Source organism: Suricata suricatta, chromosome 17 (genome assembly GCF_006229205.1).
Source record: "Suricata suricatta isolate VVHF042 chromosome 17, meerkat_22Aug2017_6uvM2_HiC, whole genome shotgun sequence".
NCBI lineage: Eukaryota > Metazoa > Chordata > Mammalia > Carnivora > Herpestidae > Suricata > Suricata suricatta.
Window position 1 is genome coordinate 43,614,596 of NC_043716.1, and position 22,175 is coordinate 43,636,770.

The 22,175-nt window shown below is 45.6% G+C and overlaps 1 protein-coding gene across 1 annotated transcript in view; it reads left to right on the forward strand.

The window, feature by feature from the left end:
- Positions 1-22,175, forward strand: part of TANC2 (tetratricopeptide repeat, ankyrin repeat and coiled-coil containing 2) — a 365,001-nt gene that overhangs the window by 334,359 nt on the left and 8,467 nt on the right. Inside the window, exons 18-27 of the mRNA XM_029927266.1 lie at positions 157-342; positions 2,290-2,383; positions 8,994-9,127; positions 10,295-10,418; positions 14,587-14,762; positions 15,079-15,211; positions 15,760-15,789; positions 16,626-16,717; positions 18,924-19,070; positions 21,404-21,504. Coding sequence (XP_029783126.1) covers positions 157-342; positions 2,290-2,383; positions 8,994-9,127; positions 10,295-10,418; positions 14,587-14,762; positions 15,079-15,211; positions 15,760-15,789; positions 16,626-16,717; positions 18,924-19,070; positions 21,404-21,504 — 1,217 coding nt within the window. The remainder of the gene's footprint in view (positions 1-156; positions 343-2,289; positions 2,384-8,993; positions 9,128-10,294; positions 10,419-14,586; positions 14,763-15,078; positions 15,212-15,759; positions 15,790-16,625; positions 16,718-18,923; positions 19,071-21,403; positions 21,505-22,175) is intronic.

Here is a 22,175-nt window from a genome sequence, read left to right on the forward strand (position 1 = left end):
GGAGAGAACTTTCTAGATTTTCTCTAGAAAATGGTTCAGGACATGGGAAGGGTTGACTCTTAGTAATGTAGTCGTGTGCAGTGGGCCAGTGTGGCTGGATCGGGAGTGTGGCCACAACTCTTTGTTCATACAGATTTCTCTGTCCTTCCCCTCAAGGTGGATCATTTGGACAAGAATGGGCAGTGCGCGTTGGTCCATGCTGCACTCCGAGGTCATCTGGAGGTTGTCAAGTTTCTGATTCAGTGTGACTGGACAATGGCCGGCCAGCAGCAAGGAGTATTTAAGAAGAGCCACGCCATCCAGCAGGCCCTGATTGCTGCAGCCAGCATGGGCTACACTGAGGTAAGAAAGCAGGTGATAAGGTTAAGGTTTGGGAGCAGGGGTTCAGGCTGTGTATTGAAAGATCGAGGAAACAAGGTTAAGAGGGTTGCATTATTAGAAAATTACCAGCCTAATTAGTATGAATTAGATTTTTGGTCACTGCTTTGAGGAACAGGAGATTGAACTCCATGAAGCACTTGAATTCTCAAATGCCAGCATATGTCGAATTATGACTACAGCACTTGAGAGTTGGAAAGAACTCGGAAATCAGCTAGTCTGATTCCTCCCCTTCTTGCCACCCTGATGTGACAGACAGTGACACTGGGCTCCTCAGGACTATTTACTGGCCTGCAGGCACATGGGGAGGCGGTATGGAAAGGGAAGAGCACAACATTTGGAATCTCAGAAAGACCAGGTTTGAGTCCCAGTTTGCTACTCATTCACTCTGGACCTTGGACAGTTTACCTAATCTCTTAGAATTTTAGTTTCCCATCAGGAAAATGAGTCTAATAAATTCTGTTTTACACAGCTGGTATGAAAGGTGCTTTCGTAAACTGTTAAACACTATACAAACCATATTTTTCTAATTTATTTATTAATGATAGTAATAATATAGTGGCAAATATAGGAATTGATAATTACCAGAAAATGTTTAGCATCCAGATCCAGGAGGGTGGTGTGGTGGAGCAGAAGTGTGTGTGTGTGTGTGTACACGTACTTAAAACTAGCGTAAATTTTACAGCTATAAAGAGCACGTAGCACACAGTTTACAAATAATGATGAAATACACAAAACTTTTAACAGAATGCTCGATTTTTGTGAAATCCATATCTAAAGCCAACCTGCGTTTGCATCTCAGCGGTCATTTACAAATGGAGTGACACCCTAACTTCTCGTCTCCCAATAATTTTACTGTCCTTAACTCTGATATGTGACCTCTGCTAGACTACTTCTTCCCCTCACACAAATGATGCTCATCAAGCTGTAACCCCGTTGAGCTTTGGCAGTAAACCAGACCTTCATGCGGAACGTCTGCCAGTTGCCAGGGTGTGAGCGCGCCCACCACAGCCGAGGCAGGGCGACCGTCCTGACGGCCCGGCGCACGGGGTTGTGAAGACATCCACACAAACACACCACCCATGCTGTCTCCACCAGACGGACACAATCAGGAGCACAGATAATGCACAATGTAGTTAATTAAGAAGTCGTGAGATGTTGTGTTTTTCACGTTTGTTTTTAATAGAATGCATTTGGTTGTTGTCTAACTTTTAACAAACACCTTCATTCAACAACCAGCTTACAGAACTGGAAATGTAATGCTCGGCTCTCGCGGGCCAGTAGCTGTTGGCTTACGCGGCGCGGGGTGCTGCAGGGACACAGCCACTCTGCCCACTGACCTGATGTGCCACCGAAGGGATATTCAGTAAAACTGGAGTGTCTGATATCGGTGGGTTTGTGAGCTCTCTCTGTGGGCAGCTCCCTGGAAACAGCTGTCACTTTTGCTTTCATGTTAGTAGTCATTCTCCCTCTGCTGTCCCCAAAGCAGTGTTGGTACTTCCGGGAGGAAAAAAGATCATCACTGTTGTACTCTGATGAGATACAGCCCTAAATTTTCTCCATATTTGCTTTCTGGTTTTTATTGATTGATTGGTGTTTTTCTCTTTTTGTGTTGGTATTTTTATTGGGAGAATGAGGGCTTGCTTCTTCAACGTAAATATGAGGAATAAAAAACTACATGCTACGTAAGTGAGTTGTGTTGGAGAGAACCATGGGAACCATACCTGAGAAAACAAAGGCTCACTCTGGAAGCTTTGGGCTTCTTGTCTGGGACAGTCAGTTCTGATCTGTTTCATGTGCAGGAGATCGTGTCACCGCTGGGTCATCCAGGTGTCTTTCAGACCTCACAGGCTTGAGCTGGTAGCGTAGTTTCCCACCTGAAGTGTGAGCTGACGCAACTTCTTGTTTCAGATTGTCTCGTACCTACTTGATCTTCCAGAAAAAGATGAAGAGGAAGTAGAGCGGGCACAGATCAACAGTTTTGACAGTCTCTGGGGAGAGACAGGTACTTCTCACGGACATTGCTCTCTTTTCTCACGAATGTGTTGTGTCGGGGAGGATGGGGGGGGCTCTGCACCTCACACCCTGACTTGTCCTCTGGCATGCCGTACGTAGCCTCCATCTCAATGGCGTGTGTGCTGGAGACTGATCCAGCCAGAGTGAAAAGTCAGGCAATGTCCTTCTTCCAGTCCTCTTTCCCTTTGGATCCTCTATATCATTAGCACCGGGGTCTTCTTTCAACCAAAACTTTACCCTGCTCTTGTTGCCAAATATTTTTAAAAGACTGAAAATTTCCTTACAGTGTGCCAGACCAGAGCAGGAAATAGTTGTGGCCTCTCTGCTATGTGATCCTTGCAGTAGTGACATATAAATACTTCTCCCATCAAAATAGTTCCACGTGCCGTTGTACAGCAGGAGGTTACCTTTGTCTCCACGCCTCTGGCTTACCCAGGTGTTATGTGGCAGAGTGGTGTCTGACAGGGTTCAACTGCTGCTTACGAGTACGGTTGCTCTCTGGATGCAGAATGAAGGTGCCAGCCTATCGGGCACGGCCCCGTGCTTTCGCTTTTGATCTGTAGCCAAGAGATTTCCATATTGCTTGGTACTTACCACATAAACAGAAGCTTCTTCTTTGTGGCCTTTGCAGGAAATGATTGTTGTCTTTCCCTCAAGTCTAAACTGGAACATCTGGAGAAACATTAGTAATCTTTTATGTGTTTTTATGAGACCAGGGCAATGAAAGCTGTAGGGTCACCACAGATACGTGTCATCTTTGCCAGAAGTAGACTAATACTGAGATGGCCAATTTAGGGGGAATATTTTATTAAACAAGAAACGTATGTGTTCTGGTTAGAGTCAGAGTGTTTTAAACATAAAGAAGGCACTTGAATTCATTTAAAATTTACAGTGAGTTATCTTTCAAATTGTCTTGTTTCCATTGATGGCAAAAATCGTTGGTAGGTTTCATGGCTTCTTTAACATCATGTAGAATGGTCCAGAGCTCAGGAATTTGCTTCTCAAACAATCCCTCCCTCTTGTAAGAGCCGAAGGGAACAGATGCCAGGCAGCTGCAGCTTAAGAGTCCATGACAGATGAAAGGAGACTGTGCAGCTGGAAACAGCTGCCGGCTCCAGGACTCTCCCTTCAGGAAGCTAGAGGACACACTGAAGGGGAGGAACTGACCAGGATGGCATTGTAAGTGCGTTGTAACAGAGCTGCCAAAGGGACGAATGTGTTGGTTGACTGTTCCTGTGAGCTCGGCCTTTCCCAGCACTGTGCTGCCAGGCCAGCCACATGGGTCCCCGGGGGAGGGGGGCCTGATGGTGATAGTGGGTAGGAATTGTAAGACTAGTAATGACAGTGATGAATATCAAACATATTTTAGTGCTCTGCTTGAAAGAATTTCCTAAAAATGTTCAAGAAGGGAGTGAACTAAATGGAAGACTTATTTTTATTGATAGGAGTTTCTTATTAGAATAAAACCATATGGCCTCAGCACTTTTTAAATATCTCATCATTTTAAAGTGTACAACAAAGTTTGCTACATTAACTTATTTAAATGTGGACCATATCTCAAGAAAAAAAAAATCAAAGCTTCATGTCACTTTGCTTGTAATCAGAATTATGTTGTGTTTAACTTGATATTTATTGAGGTAATTTAAGCATTATAAACATAAAATGCTACTTAAATAGAGCTAGAATAAAATGCATTTGTAATATAACTTATAGACCTATAAACAGTTATTTGGCTTCAGAACATTTTCTAGGAAATTATGTTCACACTGTGTAAAAACGTCCCTACACCTCACTACTAATACAGAATAGACTACGAGTTGCTTTTCTATCTATAGCGATAGATTACTAAGTATACGTGTTCCTGTCTACCTTGTAGCACATAATCATTTAAAGTTTATAATGACCCATTGAATTGTGGTATTTTATTTCTCCAATGGCAAATAAATAAATATATATATATATATTTATATATGTGTGTATATGTATGCACACACATACATATATATCCCCTTTATATAGAGAATGAAGCTGGTCAGGTCTTATACCTACAGCCCTGGTCTGAACAACGTAATTTTTACCTCAGGAAAATACAGTAGTTATGATGTTCCCAACAATCCATTTCATTTACTGTATCAAATCTAAGGCACTGCTACTGCAAGAAACTATATAGCCATTATTTTTTGTGCCACTACAAAAAAAGAAACCCTCAGCCTATCAAATGCTACCGTTCTTTATCATTTGCAAAATTCACCCCAATTTTAGAGTTGTTAAAACATGAAGGGAAAAAAAACACCTCTTAAAATCAGTGAAATTTATCTCGGCATATAGCAAATATTAATTGAGATGTAATTTTTACATGGCGGCTTTTCTAAAAGGAGGTCACTAGACTATCCCGGTTGCCTTGTCCTCCTTTTGCTGCCTCTTTGTCCTTCCACATCGTATCTGCCTACCTCCAACCTTCACCATCTGGCTGGCTCCCTCCCATCCCACAGGGTTTCCCCAGACTTCTTAGGGAACAGTACAGAAGAAAAGCAGTTAAGGTGACAATATTGTTCACCACTCCCTCTTCTCCCTTGTCTTCACCCTTGGCCAAGGCCAGCAGTAAAAGCTTCTAGCAACTCTGGAGGGCCTGAGCCATCCTATGACCCAAAAGAAGCAAGGGTTCACAAAATAAACAAGATACCGTGACTCATGCCCTCATCATCCTTGCCTGCCTTATTGCAGCTGCCTCCTGGCTGATCTTCTTGTCACCCTTTCAGATTCATCTCCCTTGTGACTTCAGCCAAAGTGATCTTTGTGAGCCACAAGCTGTTAGGTCACTCTCCTGCTTACCACCCTCACTGACCACCTGAACCACTAATGAAGTTGTTTAGCATAGCCTAAGAAGACCAGTCATGATCTCCAGCCCCCTCTACGGCCTGGCCTCTCCAGTAACTCCAACAACAATAAACATGCGGTTTCCCACCTCAGTGCGAACTTCCTGTGTGCCCTCGCTGTGCCTCGCATGCCCCGCCGTGTCCCTGCCTGCCTCTAAGTCTTCCGTTTCTCTTTAAGCGTTTAGCTCAGATTAACATCTCTCCCTAAAGATCACAGACCCTTATTTCTCTGTGTTACCTCCAAAAGCTTATACACTGGGTAGTAGTGTATTTTTTATTTGTCTGTTATCCTTACTCAACCTTGAGTTCCTTGAGAGCAGAGACAGTATCTGACAAATAGCTCAATAAATGTTTAATTAATGTTGTTTTGAATACCAGTGATCAGTTTATGTCTCCCCAGCCGCCTCCCTCTCCTTGGCTGCTCATGACCTGTCTGTGCTATATTCTTTCATGGTTGAAAACAGATAAACAGAGGAACCATTTGCTTTGCCACATTCTGCTCAGTGTCACCATCCCATCCAAGCAGACTTTGGCTATTTCCCCAACTCTGAGTTGCATCCTGTCTGCCTCTTCAGACTCCTTAGATGTTTCACTTTGAAAAAAGACCATTCATGTCAGATAATCTCACCAGATGCTGACAGGCCACGGAACAAATTCTGTTACTGGTCTCTTAGGAAGAGATTTGGCTCCAAACTGCTGTTTGCTCTAAGAATCAGTTTGTTGTTTTATAGAACTGGCTTTACCTTAATCTTCTTTCTTTCAAAAAGTTTTAACAGTTTCTGATAAGACTTCTATAAAATCCAGCCAAAGCAGTTTTTTGCTCTCAGATTTTGAAAATACAGATCCCATTTTACATAGTTGTGTTGTTCTGAAATGAAATTGACCAGCTGTGTAAATGGCCCTGTCCAGTTATCAGCTGGAGATTCCTGCCAAATTACATCATAACCTAAGCAACATAGATGATACAACAAAGAAAAAAGCCAAATGGAACATTCCCTCTCATACAAATGTGTTATCCAATGAGTTGAAATGGGCCAGCCAAAGCAGTATAACTCCAGATTAGCGTGAACAGTATAAATCTTAGCTTTCAAAGATGAGCATTGGTTGTGAATTCTCAACGGTGTTCCGTAAACTGGCATCGTTGGTGAAAGGCTTGATTCTGAAACACGGTCTGTATTTTCTCATGCAGGCCACAGATACTTCTGTGAAAAAGAATGTGTTTATCCTCCCCCCACCACACCCAGGGCATTAAAAGGAGGTTTGCTGCAGCCCTGTCACTTCGTAGCTACTTTAAATGGAATCAGAAAATGAGAGTTACAATATTTCCCAGTGATTTGTTTCATGTACCAACAAGATGATTCTTATGGTTCCTAACAAGTGTCTACCGCAGTCAGGTTCTTTTTTTTTTCCAGCTTTATGGAGATATAATTTTCACATACATGTGTAAACTTAAGATGTACAACATGATGATTTCCAGTCAAGTCCTTAAGCCACTCATATTTTCTGACCCAAGAATTACAGTTGGGTTTTTTTCTGAACTACTAGAAATATGAACTTGGCAAAGAGGGAAGATCACTTTGATATAAGGAACAAGAGACAAAACTTCAAGTAAATAGTCATACCCATCGATCCCTGTGTTCACTCATTCATGGCTTGGAAATGACCCTCACCTCAGATAACCCACTACCCTCCTGTGAGGAACAAGACAGATTGTTGAGTTCGAAAATAAAACTGAAAATACACTTAAGACAAGGCAGAGATACATCTAGTTTGAGTGAATATGTCTTCTAAAACTGTCGCATTTTCCTTCATAAGCCCTTCTTATCCTTGAGGAAAGAAAAGATTACTTGAAGGTTTATCTTAGTGGAAACTGCAGATGGTGTGGCTTTGCGTATGAGTTAGTTGTGGATGAATCTGACCAAGCACAAAGACAAAAATGCCACAGATTGCCGTCAATGAAAAAAAATTTCAAGTGACTATTTGATTTGAATTTCTGTTGCCTCCCTGATTAGATACCAACATTTGCAAACTGAAATATTATCTGCACTTAGCAAATATTGTCTTTTTCTGATTTGTCTTTGGCTTAGGTATCATAATAAAGGGAGGACTTGCTGACCCCACGTCAAGTTTTCCAAGTCAATTTGGGAAAAAAAGTTCTCTATCCGCATTCTTTAAAACACCGAACCTATGCATTTGAGACCCCATGGTCAAATGAAAATTTATATTTATTCCAGTGTGGGTTTAGTAGGGGCACCTGGGTGGCTCAGTCCGTTGAATGTCCACCTTTGGCTCAGGTCATGATCTCACAGTTCACAAGTTCCAGCTCCACATCGGGCTCTGCTGTCAGTGCACAGCCCACTTTGGATCCTCTGTCCCCCTCTCTCTGTCTTGTGCTCTCTCTCTCAAAAAGAAAATAAACGTTAAAAATATATGTATTTTAAAAATCATGGACTTAGTAGAAAGTATATCTCCAAATCCTTGCTACTAAGGAAACTGTACTCGGAGAATGAAATAGGCACTCAGAGAATCTCTACTCTATCAAATACCATAAACAATGGACAGCAGCCCAAAAAGTAGAATGTTAAGCTTCTTTCTGTGTCCCTTATAGTTGCAGTAGCTATTTTTTTATCTGTAATTACATTATTTAATATTCAGAAGAGCCTTTGTCATACCTCTTCTCTTATCTTTAAGACTATTACCAGGCACCTGGGTGGCTCAGTCCATTCAGCAGCCAACTTCGGCTCAGGTCACGATCTCACAGTTCGTGAGTTCGAGCCCTGCATCAGGCTCTGTGCTGACAGCTCAGCGCCTGGAGCCTGCTTCAGATTCTGTGTCTCCCTCTCTCTCTGACCCTCCCCAGTTCATGCTCTGCTTTTCTCTGTCTCAGTAATAAATCAAACATTTAAAAAAAGACTATTACCTTGAACAGTTCTGACCCCATATGAAAATGGTTGCAAATGTACTAGAAACTTCTTTCTCAGCTAATGAAGAAAAAAATGAAAACTGGCCCAAGGCCCTGTGACCTGCAGATTGTGACTTGACTTCTTTAGGTTTAAGGGCCCAGGAGTAGAGGTTGGCCAGAAGTGGTTCCTGGCTAATTCTAAAAAAAGACCTTATTCTGCAAAGGCCCTTCTGTCTACACTCCCCCCGCCCCCATGCATAGATAGACCTGTGAAAGGTTTGTATCAAAGAGGTACCAAAAAAGAGGGAGGTCAAAAGCAAGGAGACAGTCTAGGTAGGAAAAATGAAAGCAAGTAAGTTTAATCATAAGTTTATTATTACAATTGTCTCCATATATTGTGAGCCCACTTAAATGTGGTTTTATCGATGATTTTTTCCTTAGCAGTTTCCTTCATGGCAGAGTGCCTAGGTGGCTCAGTCAGTTAAGTTTCTGACTTCGGCTCAGGACATGATTTCAGGGTTCCTAGGTTCGAGCCCCACATCGGGCTCTGTGCTGATAGCTCAGAGCCTGAGGCCTGCTCCAGATTCTGTGTCTCCCTCTCTCTCTGCCCTTCCCCCATTTGCTCTGTCTGTCTCTCTGTCTCGCAAAAATAAGTAAATGTTAAAAAAATTTTTTTCCTTCACGGCAGAAGTGGCTAATTCATTATTCTTGGAGGTAAAGCAGCAGTTACGTGTTTCAAACACAGATATACTGCCATGCTTAGCAGAGAGGGCTGGAGTGGACAAGCCCGACTCTTCTCAGACTGTGTTCTCTGCCCTTAGCGCTGACAGCGGCAGCCGGAAGGGGCAAACTGGAGGTATGTCGTCTGCTCCTGGAACAGGGGGCAGCAGTGGCCCAGCCAAACCGCCGCGGGGCAGTGCCCCTGTTCAGCACTGTCCGCCAGGGCCACTGGCAGGTAAGCGGGGCAGCTCCTTCCAGTCCGTCACATAGGGCCACGTTCTAGACAGGGCCTGCTGGCAGAGAGCAAAAAATTCACATGTTTGGGTTACTCAGCCACCATTGGGTTTGACGACTTGGGCCTTTGTTAGTTATATTCTGGTTAATTAAGACTGTGTCAGAAAATTAATATTTAGAATCATCATCATTAAAAAAAAAATTTTTTTAAAGGGGGGGCACCTGGGTGGTTCAGCCGGTGAAGCATCTGACTTCAGCTCCAGGTCATGATTTCACATTGGTGGGTTTGAGCCCCGCATTGGGCTCTGTGCTGACAGCTCAGAGCCTGGAGTCTGCTTCTGGTTCTGTGTCTCCCTCTCTCTCTGCCCCTGTACTGCTTGTGGCTCTGTCTCTCTCAAAAATAAATAAATGTTTAAAAAATATTTTTTTAATCATCATCATGGTCTATATTGTTGTATAGAAAGACTAGCTACTTTCGGCCTGGTCATAGACTGACCTCCTTCTCATACCTCACAGTGTCCAGAGAGCCTGGAGGGTTCATATCCCAACACACCCCTGCGAGCTGGCTTGCAGGTGTCTCAGACTTGCCAAAAGAAAATGTGGTGTATGTAAATTCTAGCTATGCCATCTTGCCAGGGGTTCGAATTCCAGATAAATTCTAATTTATACGCTTAGGATGGAAAAGAAAGCACATTGATACTAATCTTTGGAAGTATTTGAGTAGACAAAAGGCTCTAGAAGCCAAACAGTATTAAAGAGTTACCAGAGACACTTTATTTTATTCACTTCAGTCATAAGTATTCACTGCAGGCTTGCAACCCCTAGAGATCAATAAAATGGCACTGCCGTAGGTAGTGACTTGTGTTGGAGCTCCCATTATGAGATCATCTTTGTCTACATCTTGGCCTTCTTTATCTTAAATTCTCTCTTAGGGGCTGAGTCAAACATTCAGAGTTGAATTCTCATGTGGCTGTCTTTTAGAGAGTCAGATCAAATCACGTGGTGCTAGCACTGAGCACGCCCTAGAGGGAGTTCTTGCAGTAGAAAGTTACACGTGGAGGTGGCTCGCCTGTAGAGCAGGAGGAGATCCCACAGTTAGGCAGCGACATGCCTGGGCCCACCCAGCAGCTCTGCTGGCTGACTTGTCCCTGTTTCTCTGCACTTGCAGATCGTCGATCTTTTACTCACGCACGGAGCTGACGTCAACATGGCAGACAAGCAGGGTCGTACCCCACTGATGATGGCCGCCTCTGAAGGCCATCTAGGAACTGTGGACTTTCTGCTTGCACAAGGTCAGTCCTGGGATGCCAGAGCTGGGTGGTCAGTGCCTATAATAACGCAAGGAATTCATGATTTCCAGTGATGGGTTCTAAGAAATGTTAAGAATAGATATTATTAATCTAGTTGGTTAAAATATGAAAGTCCATCTCTTCTCCTCTTGTATACAGAGGGACCCTTTCACTCTGATAGTCTTTGTTTCTTTATGGCTTGAGGGATTTTTGGTATTCTAATCAAATTAACATATTCTAAATTCTTTAATGCAAATCTGTAATCTCCAGACTTTGATTTTTTAAATATACACTCAGCAGATGTTCATCTTCCAAAGACTGCATTTTTTATCAGTTATGTTGTAGGCCTGCACAACTAATATTTTTCTTGAATCCAGAGGAGGCAAACAAAGATTAAGATGGTTGCTGACAGTGAGACCCTATTTGAAAAATCAGGATATTATTATTTTCCTGTTGTAATAAATTCCTTTCGACATTAGCCAACATTCACATACTCCTGGTGAATGGGAAATAAGCTAAAGGAGAGTGTAGTCACACCACCTTCCAAAGCGTTTCAGGCTCCTTTTGATTGCTCCGACCTCAGTCACCTGTGCAAAATAGGGGTGCGCAGTGGTGGACTTCTGTAGTAGGAAAGTCACTGCTTAGTACAGTACCGTCTGGTGGAGTTTGAGTATTTACATGAAGCAGAAAGTAGTCTGATTGCGAGGAACCTGATGCCTCCATTCCAGATAGCCTTCCCGCTTAGTGAACTGGACCTAAACATCTCTAATTACATCTGTGGGCATGCGCACTTCAGGGAAACCAGCCCCCTGAAGAATCATACCCAGGCCAGCACCACTGCGGGTAGTTGAATTAGGAAGAAGACAGGGTTTCTTCTAAGATTTCAAACTAAAACTCAGTCAAAGATTTATTGGGTCTTTAGCTAATTCTCCAAAGATGTGTTTGTTTCCACAGCCTCAGACACACAACACTGAGTCTGAATCAGAGAATTGCTCTCCCAGTGTGCAGAGTGGTTCCTGCTTCCCCAGTACAAGCCAACAAACAAGTCTGCTTTCGTGGTATCTATTCTCACTTCTGCCAAGAGAGGGTTGAGGGAGAAAGAAGAGCGTATGTTCTTAGGATAAGGTGTGGCAGGAGTAAATGTCCCAGGACAACCCAAGTCTGCTGGAAAAGGCAGGACCTCCTCTGCCACTGATAACTTTCAGATCACTGCACAGTGTCACATGCCAGTAGAGGCTTAGCAGACACAGATTCCAAAGATTGTGCTCCTTTACGTTGCAGACTTGCTGGTCTTTGTAGTACTGATCTTCCTCAACTTATGATGAGGTTACGTCCTGATAAACCCAAGTTTAAAATATCATGAGTTGGAAGTATCTTCAGTCCAGAATGCATTTAATACATCTAACCTGCAGCACATAATAGCTTAGCCTTGCCGACCTAAAACGTGTTCAGAGCACGCACATCAGCCTTCAGTTGAGCAAAATCATCTAATACAAAGCCTATTATATAATAAAGTGTTGAATGTCTCGTGTACTTTATTGAATACTTACTGAAAGTGAAAAACTGAATGGTTGTGTGGGCGCAGGACGGTTGTAAGTGTATCCATTGTGACGCTCGTGCTGGTGGAGCTGCCGATGAGCTGCGCCTGGCCAGCACCACGAGAGAGCGTCGCCCCGCACGTCGCCAGCCTGAGCAAAGGTCCAAAATCAAAATTCACAGGATGGTTTCTACTAAATGCAAATCATTTTCACATCATCATAAAGTTGAAAAATTGTAAGTTAAACCAGGAGGATAAATGAAATCCTCGGTATTTCATTTTTCATGCTTAAATCAGAGCCATCCCCTAAATCGGCAAATCCTACAAACATGTAGGTAGCCCACATTATTTGCAGAACACTATTCTAGTGATACGCCAGTGAGTGATTTTCTTGTAACTAACACACTGTATAGTCTGTGCTCCCTAAGATCTGGGAAGGAAGGGATGAAACAAATACCTGAAAGGCCGAGAATCCGAAGAGCTCTGATAAAGAGATTTCAGTTAGGAAACGGCAGACTTTGAAAGGTGAATGGAAAAAACGTCTTGTTTTAGGGAGGGGATTGTAAACGAAAAGTCAGGGAGGAGAACCAACACACAACAAGTTTGGGGAAATAGCGCGAGTTGTCCAGTGAAGTTCATGAGGGCTCTTGGGAAGTAAAATTCGAAACTTATGTGGAAAGAAACTGAAAAGGAACAGATTAAAAGAGCATTTTGGGCTTACTTCTGAAGGCAATGGGGAGCCTTTCAAGGTTTTTTAAAAGGGAATTGATGCCAGATTTGTGCTTTAAAAAAAAGTCACTCTGGCAGTAGTGTGAATAGGAGATTTGATGGAGGAATTATAGTGGACCCGGGGATCAATTAGGAAGCATTGTAACAGAATAGATGACAAGTAATGAGGCGCTAATCCAGGTGCGGTAGCTGTTAGGATAGGACAGAAGGGCCAAGTACAAAAACAGTTTGGGATATAAAGGGCAATTAAATGCAGGAAGGGTAGTTGAGCTGAAGATAACTCCAAAATATTTAAATAGATGTTTGGAAGAAATGTGATTCCATTAATTCCAAAGGGAAGAAAAGAGAGAAGAGGAAGATTACATACTGAATTTTGGATGTAAATTGAATGTACAGGTTTATATCACATGTATCTCCTTTTCATTTCTTAAATTCCAGCTTTCCTCATCTATGGAAAGTCAGCTTATCTGTTATTTAAATCTAGAATGTTCTTATCCTGCTTCTTCCACCGGTGGAGGCTCTGTCCAGGAAATTTATAGATGGTGCATCTGAAGAAACTCCTTAGGCTTTGTCCCACATTCAAATCCACTCTGTGTTAGAGTCGATGTTTTAATTGCATTCTATACAGTTACGACAAGATAACCCCACACAGAAATGGTTGTCATCAAGGTTAGAGGTCTGTTTCCTTGTAGCCCTTCATCCTGCTGTGGGAAGCCACAGAGCCTGGTTGTCTGACCTCTGGGGATACAAAGGTAATAGGCCAGATAACTGCTGCGCAGAGCCTGAGCCCAGCTTTGGCACGTCTCACATCTGAATCCTGTCCAGCTGAGGAGGCAGCCTGGGAAGGATTCCGTACGCAGTAAGCTGATCCCAATTGAGTTAGCATAACACGTCAAATGTGTGAAAAGGATTCTCTTAGGTACTCTTCACAACTAGCCAGGAAATGATAGGCTCTTTGCCATCCAAAAGCTTACAGTCTAGTCTTATCAAATTTGATTCTTATCAAATGTATATTGAACTTTAGACTAATTACAAAACAGTGTATCAAGTATGCTTGGTCCTTACCGATGAAAATAGAAACGTTGAAGGGAAACAGATACAGAATACCGAAGAGGCTAAGAAAGTGGGGATGGAATCATTGAGGGCTGACAGGTTTAATTAAACTCTTAATTTCCTTGTGGCCTGGGCTCAGGCTCTTCCCATGAGTTCATTTCCCCCACATTCTAGGGAGGGAGAAAGTGGCCTGGTACTAAACATGTACAGAGCTCCTCCTGTTTCCCAAGAATCTCTCTCGAAGTTTATACTATTACAAATGGGAGACTTTTGCTGAGTTCTGAAAACGTTCATCAAGAATTTATTACATGCAAGTAGGATACGTAAAAAAAGATTAATAACAGAATGAGGTGACATATGTTAAGCAGATTCAAGATGAGGTAACAGTGATCAGGAGAAGCTTCCTGGAAATGGGGATTTTGAAATGATTCCTAGAGAACGGGTGGAAGGGGGGCAGGTCGTGGGGAAGGAAAAGATTCCCCACGTGGGAGCAAACATGGACAAAAGTGAGGACACAATATTACGGGAGAGTCTAGAGGCAGTGAGCACATCGTTCAGCCCAAGTCGAGGATTGTCCCGGGGGTGTAATGTAATGAAACTTAAGCATAAACAGTAAGCTTGGGATAGATTGTGGAAGACCTGGAAAACCCAGTAAAAACAACGGGACTCTCTTCTACTGAAAGCCTGTAGGACCAAGGATTTTTTTTTTAACAGTTTGATTGAAAGACCACTCACCAGAAACAAAGCCGTGCTTTCGCAGAGCGTAAGCCTTATATACCAGCTTTCCCTCCTGCTCTGAATTTTCATGGTTTTTAGGTTTCCTCAGTCCTGTGTTAATACTTGCTCTTGCAGGTGCCTCCATTGCTCTCATGGACAAAGAAGGACTGACAGCCCTCAGCTGGGCTTGTTTGAAGGGTCATCTCTCAGTAGTACGTTCTCTGGTGGATAGTGGTGCTGCTACAGACCATGCCGACAAGAACGGCCGCACCCCACTGGATCTGGCAGCTTTCTATGGAGATGCCGAGGTGGTGAGTGCCTTGAGACAAGCCTCTGGGTCGTAGGGATCTTAGGGAAGGCTGTCCGTCCATAATGGCGTCCGGGGTTAAGGGTGGAATAACATGTAGATAATTCCCGATAGGAGATCCTTGGATCTCTGTGTGCTGGAGGACAGGAATATTCACACCTCCACTAAAGACCCAGAATACAGGTCTGGCCTGTAAATACCATAGCTCCCAGCCTGGTTCAGACGAGCTATCGAATAAAGTCCAGGCAGCAGCCAGACTCAGTGGAGCAGTGCTGAGCCGCTGCACTTGTGCTAACTGTTCTCCTTGATCCATGTCCTAGGTCCAGTTCCTGGTGGACCACGGGGCCATGATCGAGCACGTTGACTATAGTGGAATGCGCCCTTTGGATAGGGCTGTGGGGTGCCGGAACACTTCCGTTGTTGTCACTCTTCTGAAGAAAGGAGCCAAGATAGGTAGGAGAAAGGAAGAAGGTGCTGGCCATCTGTGCCCAGGGGCCAGACTGGCCCAGTGGTCTGGCTGCTCTGGGTGTTTGGTGTGAGTGTGGATAGTTTCCCCTCTGCCCTGGCCCAGTTTTGTCCAAGTGAACAGAAAGTCTCTTGGCCCAGAGGCAGTGCCATCTGAGCCATGGCCCACACTACTCGGTGTCCAGAATCGCATGGTTACCCGCCATGCCCCACGTAGCCTCCACCGGGAGGCCGCTGTAACCTTCAGCACCTCTGGGTGCTGACGCCTCTGCGCCAGCCCCGCCCTGGGAGCTTCCCGGGCCCCTGCGCCGCCCTGAGCCTCTGCTTGCCCACGCGCTGTGTGCTTCAGACTCCGCAGTCCCGCCGCCGCTGTCCCGCCCGCCCCCGGCCCGCGGGCCTGTAGGCGAGGGTTGGCTGATGCGCTGGCTTTTTGCTGCCTGCCTCTCACTGCTGCTTTCTCCTTCTTTTTTTTTTTTTCACCTTCATCCATTTTTTTTTCCTCTCCTACAACTTTTTGTTTTCTCCTTTCTTTGAAGGTTGTCAGACGTTACCGAGTCGCCCACGAGGTATATTTCACCGCTGTCAGCATCAGGCGTGGTCTGATGGCTTGGTCAGCTTTGCCTTCTCCTCTTTGATTTTAGCCTGCATGAGTTCCCTACACCTCTAATCTTTTAATTTACTTCACCTTAAAAGGAGATTTTTTTTAATGACTGTTGTAGAGAATAACTTGAACTTTTGATAACTAACCTTGAAAAGCTTAGTTGGTAAATAATTCAGGCGTCTATAAACTAATCCATTTAACCTCTCCTTTCTCTTTGTGGGTCAAGTAGTCCTCAATAATGTTGGCTTGTGTCACACCTTTTGACATTCGAATTATACTCCTGCTTCAGAGTAAATCCCAGGGAGGCGTAGTTGATTCTTACAAATTAAGGGAGCCTTTAGAATCTTTAATGGTTCCCCGTCTGCAAAGTACAGATTTTAAAATTAAGAGACTAAGCAGCTAGGAATTTTGAGTCCCAGGTTCTAAAATAAACTGCCCTTTTTGGATTTTTTAAAGTCTCGTGGTGACATTTAATGCAAACTCTTTCTCCCAGTTACCTTATTTAAAATAACCCCAGACTAAGCCTCGGCCTGCCCAGATACAGCACGCAGGCTCTGCTGCCCTCCTGTGGTGCAGGCTCAGACAGGTCAGCCGTTCTTATTTTAAGGTGAACACAAACCCAGCGCGGCTCCTTGGCAGTGGGAGTCCCTAAGACACTCCCAGGTCTCAAAGATGAGCACGTTGTTGTGGAGCAAGTTGTTCTCTCAGCAGAAATTCCCCCAGGATGGTTTTTTCACCTAGCTTCCTACCACCCTTACATTGTCTGAGTTTTTTACCCATCATGCATCCTGTACACTACAGGTCCAGCCACATGGGCGATGGCCACCTCCAAACCAGACATCATGATCATCCTGTTGAGCAAGCTGATGGAAGAGGGGGACATGTTTTATAAGGTGAGGGGAGAAAGGAACAAAGTTTCCTCAGAACACCCACTGACTGTTTTCTATAAGTCTCGACACTCTCATCCTTGGCTCCAGAGACAGAGGGAGAATGCCATCCCTCCGTGATGGGCTCAGCAGTTGAGGTTCCTGAGTTCTTAATATCCCAATGAGAGCAAAAGTAGCCTACATAAGCCTGCAGCTGATCAGCTTAAGCACCAGATTTTACCTGGTTACTAGCAGGCAGTTACATAGATTCTGCACAGAATCTGCTGGAAGCTCATGTGACAGGTCAGATTATGTAGTACAGATACCTAGTACTCTGTGGGAAAGAGGCATTGATCTTTGCTTTCATATTTAATATATACATAGGTTTTTTAAAGTATGTAGTGATAATAGCTGGTCAGCATCCCTGAGTAAGATAAGGAAATTGAGACAAATAACAATTATAAGATTTGCTTAAAGTCACTCACTGAATGACAACAACAAAAAGTACGGAGTCACTTTGTACTCACAGTTCAAGCTGAAGTCTCCATAATCCTAACAGAGGCTCGCTCCTGTCCATAAGGACATTACGTGTCAGGGGCACCGGGCTGGCTCAGCCGGCAGAGCATGCGATTCTTGATCTCAGGGCTGTGAGTTTGAGCCCCACGCTGTAGGTAGAGATTACTCAAGTAAATAAAACTTAAAAAAAGAAGAAGACTACATGTCACACTTACCTGATTATGTTAAGATTAGCAGCATCTTGGGGCGCCTGGGTGGCTCAGTCGGTTAAGCCTCCGACTTCGGCTCAGGTCAGATCTCACGTTCGTGGGTTCGAGCCCCGCGTCAGGCTCTGTGCTGACAGCCAGCTCAGAGCCTGGAACCTGCTTCTGGTTCTGTGTCTCCTTCTCTCTCTGCCCCTCCCCCTCTCATGCTCTGTCTCTCTCAGTATCAAAAATAAAATAAAAAACATTAAAAAAAAAAAAAAGATTAGCAGCATCTTCTCCTAAAGGCAAATACAAATCCAGCCTCACTGAGATATCCCTGGGCCCAAAGATGGGGATGATTATGAAGCGTGTTATTTCCACCTCCCACCCATCCCTGTGTAAAAAATGTACAGAGTTCCCGGGAGCAGGGTTGTACTTCCTGAAGACCCTTTGTGCAAAAGTCATGATAATCTAGGATTCTCAGGCTTGTAGGAAACTTGAGTCCTGACCCACCCAGGATTTCACATGACTTCCAAGAAGGGTCTCATTACTCTTGGACTTGGGGACAGCATTGCTCTCAAGAATCTAAGCCTTGGTTATAATATAACTCCTGATATTCTGAGACAAGGAGTCCTACCTCCTAATGAGGATAGGCAGAGCTACTGCTGTTCCCACCCGGAATTCTGCCTTGGCCAACTCCAGGTCCCTCCTTAATGAAAGGTGCTGCAGAGAAAATCAAAAGACCGGGAGACCCGGTGGAGTTGCAGCTGCACAGAAAGAATGGAGTAGATTAAGATCAGCTGAATGAAGGGGCGATGCCTCGTGCGTCATTCTGAGCTCAGCCAGTAGATTTTCAGATACAAAATGTAAGAAAAGTACAAGGTCCCTGTGACTGGATCGCTCAGCTGGTCATAGATTTACTTCATCGTGGAAAATCCCTCCTGCACAGACACATTCTAAACTCTCCTCTACCGCCGCCTTACCCCAAGCCTTTAAAAACAAAAACGGGGAAACAGACTAATACTGTTTATTCATTGAGATGAGGGAAGCAACAGCTAGACGGTTTTAGCTCCCACCTCCTGGTAAGGAAGAGAATGACCTCTTCTAGGGGACTGGCAAGGTGGAACATCAGACAGGAACAGAACTTTCCAGGGAAGCCAGAAGTAAAGAAGTAGTAACTCCGGAGTGGTTGGGAGTAGGAAGGGAGGTGTGTCCCAGGGAGATCAGGCCAACGAAAAGCTCCTTTGAAATGAGCGAGGTCCGTCTCCTGGGAATCCAGCTGGGAAGCTGGAGGGTCCAGGCGTTGGTTCTCTGGCGTGGGTCTTGGGTATCCCCTTCAACCTTGCCCTTCCTGCCGGCTGAGTGTCCTGTTCTCACCACCAAGGCCAGACCTGCTCGCTAGGCTGGTGTTCAGGGGGGCGGGGGGGGGGGGGGGCTCATTAGTACTCCCTGCGGAGAGGAGGGAGCGGGCCGCACGTGCTCAGCTGCTCAGCACACCAACTCTGTGTTTTGCCATCTTGTACTCCCATTAGAAAGGTAAAGTAAAGGAAGCTGCCCAGCGCTACCAGTACGCTCTGAAGAAATTCCCTAGAGAAGGGTTTGGTGAGGACTTGAAAACCTTCCGGGAACTAAAGGTGTCTCTCCTCCTCAACCTCTCTCGCTGTCGCAGGAAAATGAACGTAAGTCCCTCTCCTCCCAGCTGCTCTCTCCAGTCCTGGGAGTCGGCAGCCCGTATCACTCACCGGCTCTTACCAGGCCCCGGAAACTGTTCTCTGCCCCGTTTGGAACTTGGTTGTCCTTCACAGAGCACTGACATTTGCAATTTGAAAGAAATCAAGTCTAAGTACAATCCGTCTCTGAAACGATAAAAAAAAAAGTTAATGCTGTGGGCACTTTGGTAGCTTTCTGAATTTCTAGTTCCCACGGAAAGTGATTGGAATACCATCATCATTACCAGTCAGTTTTCTGGTCTTTGGGAAAATGTGAGAGCAGTGGTCACTAGAATTCCAGCTGCGACTAGATAGGAATTTTAGTCACTCCCTTCCTTTCTCATAGAGCCCTAGTCACTTAAGGCAGGGCTGGAAGGAGGGCACAGGACCATGGACTTCAAGGTTTATTTCAAAGGCTAGTCTTGAACTTTTCCCTCCTCTCCTCCTCTTTTTACCCCAGCATGTCATGTCCGTTCTCGTCACAGAGGGAGTCTTAGAACGCTTCCTGGTCCTCCCTTTTCTCCCACGGAGCCCTTGGTCCTTCTCGCCGGCCATGCACGTATGGTCTCTGAGGCCCTCAGCCACGGCTCCCAGGACATGCAGATGCTCTGGGCCAAGAACCCTCTCTCAGAGCCTGGGAGTAGCTGAGCTCCTGTCAGCAGTCCCTGACAGCCCCCTGCCGGAGGCCTCACAGTTACCTCGGGAGCTAGCAACCACCCATGCCACACGGGATTTCTGATGCCAGAGAGCGCAGCTGTGCCCAAGCGAGACCAGCCGCAGGGGCAGGAGGGCTGCTGGCAGTTCCCGAGGGCTTGTGTGTGCGCACGACCTTCACATCCTCCGTTTACACCCTGGCAATGAGAAGAGCCTTGTAGACGCACATGTCTCAGAGGACACCGCTATGGCCCGAGGGGACAGAGTTGCCCCAGGTGCTGAGGAGAGTGGGGACACGGTAGCGGTTCCTGTGGGAAGGGGATGCTCCAGGGGAAGGCACTGAGGCCCTTTTATGACATGACATATGGGGTCCCCTGCGGCAGCAGCCCGTGGGAATGAGACCAAGCTAGGAGCTGCTGCCAGCCTGCCGCCTTCTCTTTTGCCTAACAAAGAATCTGCCCCTTCGAAGCATTCCAAGTCCTGCCAGAAATGATGATTGTCCAAAAGAAAAGGGTAAGGTTGGAAACAGAGTAGCGATAGGTGACTCCCATAGGACAGCATACTTCCTCTCTAGAGAGCTCCACACTTTCCCGGACACAGTTAACAGCCACCTCCCATGACTGGCACTGTTCCAAGCACCTGAGGTCTGTCATCTCCATCAGAGATGGCTCATCACCTTTTCTGATGAACTTCTACCCATGCCCCAGGCCCGTGTTCCGCCTCAGAAACATACGTGCCACCAGAGGTCAGTGCTTTACTAAAGCTCTGACATTGAGAGAAGAGAAGGAAGTCTCCCTTCGGCTTAGGATGGAAGGCTGCCGTCAGACCCACGGCTCTGTTCCCAGCGTTCTCCCAGGAGGACAGACACCACGCTCCTCAGGGAGCCTCAGTGGTCAAGAGATGAGGCGACAGCACAGACCCCAGTCATAGCCGGGCCCTCTCTTATTTACTGTTGTTGTTTTAAATGCTTCCTAAGAAAGGCACCAGTTCATAGAAGGAAAGGCCAGAGAGGCCTCTGCGAAATGGGAAGGAAACGACCAGCTACCGAGCCTTTGCCGCGGGGCGGAAACCGTGTCAGGGTTCAAGCGAGGTATCGCACTCACTCGCGCCTGCAGAGGAGGCACGGACGAGGACCAGAGGCCTGAGGCCAAGTCCGTCTGGGGTCCCTGCCCCTCTGGGCCCTGCTGTCAGTGCAGTTCTCCTTTATGCAGGCCCCTTCCTGCCGGAGCTCACTCACCGGTCAGGAAGCCGAGGGTAGGATGAGGCCTGTGTGAGCTTCGTGGGTGTGTTTGCCTCGCACACACGTGTGTGACAAGAGTTCCGGTTTCCAACTTCAGGAGCTTCGCTGGGTTGATTTCTGGCTTCTGGGCTAGAAAGAACTTCATTAGAAAAGCAGAGGCAAATTAAGAGTCTCTTAATGCTTCCAGGCAGATGAATTCCCCAGGAGCTGCTGTAGGGCCACACAGGACAAAGGCGGAAGGAACTCCCAGTCTGGGCCACATGGCTAGGGCCATGCCAGGCATGTTGAGAATCGCACGTGTTCCACCCATAAATGTCAAACAAATGTACCTGTAATCTGTTTTATTCCCAAATTGTCGATTTTTTCATATCTCTTCAATGACTCATTTGCACACCTATTGTAATGACAGGATTTTGGAATGGCGGAGGAATTTGCTACTAAGGCCTTGGAGCTGAAACCGAAATCTTATGAAGCTTACTATGCGAGAGCAAGGGCCAAACGCAGCAGCAGGTGAGGAGAGAGAGAGAGGGTGAAAAGCAAGAGGTCTCTCTTCTGAAACTCTGGCCCACGCAATGTAGGCCATGCTGGGACCTACATACCCAAATGTGTCTATCCGTGAGGACTTACAGGCCAAGCTCTGGGGACGGCCCGTAGCACAGAGCTCTGCTTGTGCTTCAGGGCTGTAGAGCTCTAGGACGCTTCACCTTGGGAGACAAATACCTTTGCGTTGTTGGAGAATGGCACCTTCTTCCAAGAAGCCTCTGCCATATCTCAGTCACTTTTTAACCCCTAAAGCAGGTAGCATCAAGAGACACTGGTGACTTAAGAAGAGGTCACAAAAGCAAAACATCCTCCTGGCCCTTTTAGAGAAGTAGGATGGGTCACTCACACCGCAGGCTCCTCTTTCTTTTCCTGTAGGCATTTGAGGAGTCTCTGGGTTATTCAGTCTTCCTTCTGGGACTCTCCTCAAGTCTGGTGGCATCAAACCTCCTCCTCACCTAAATCCCACCACTAGCACACCACACACTCATGGAGACAGGAGGTCCTTGCTGCCAGGACTGAGGGGGCCCATGAGAAACTCCATCCCTCGTGTCCATCTGCTGAGGCTTGGCCAGTGGGCAAGAAAGGCTCCAGAAAGACCTAGAACCTGCCGTCACTGATCTTTGGGAACCTTGTCACTG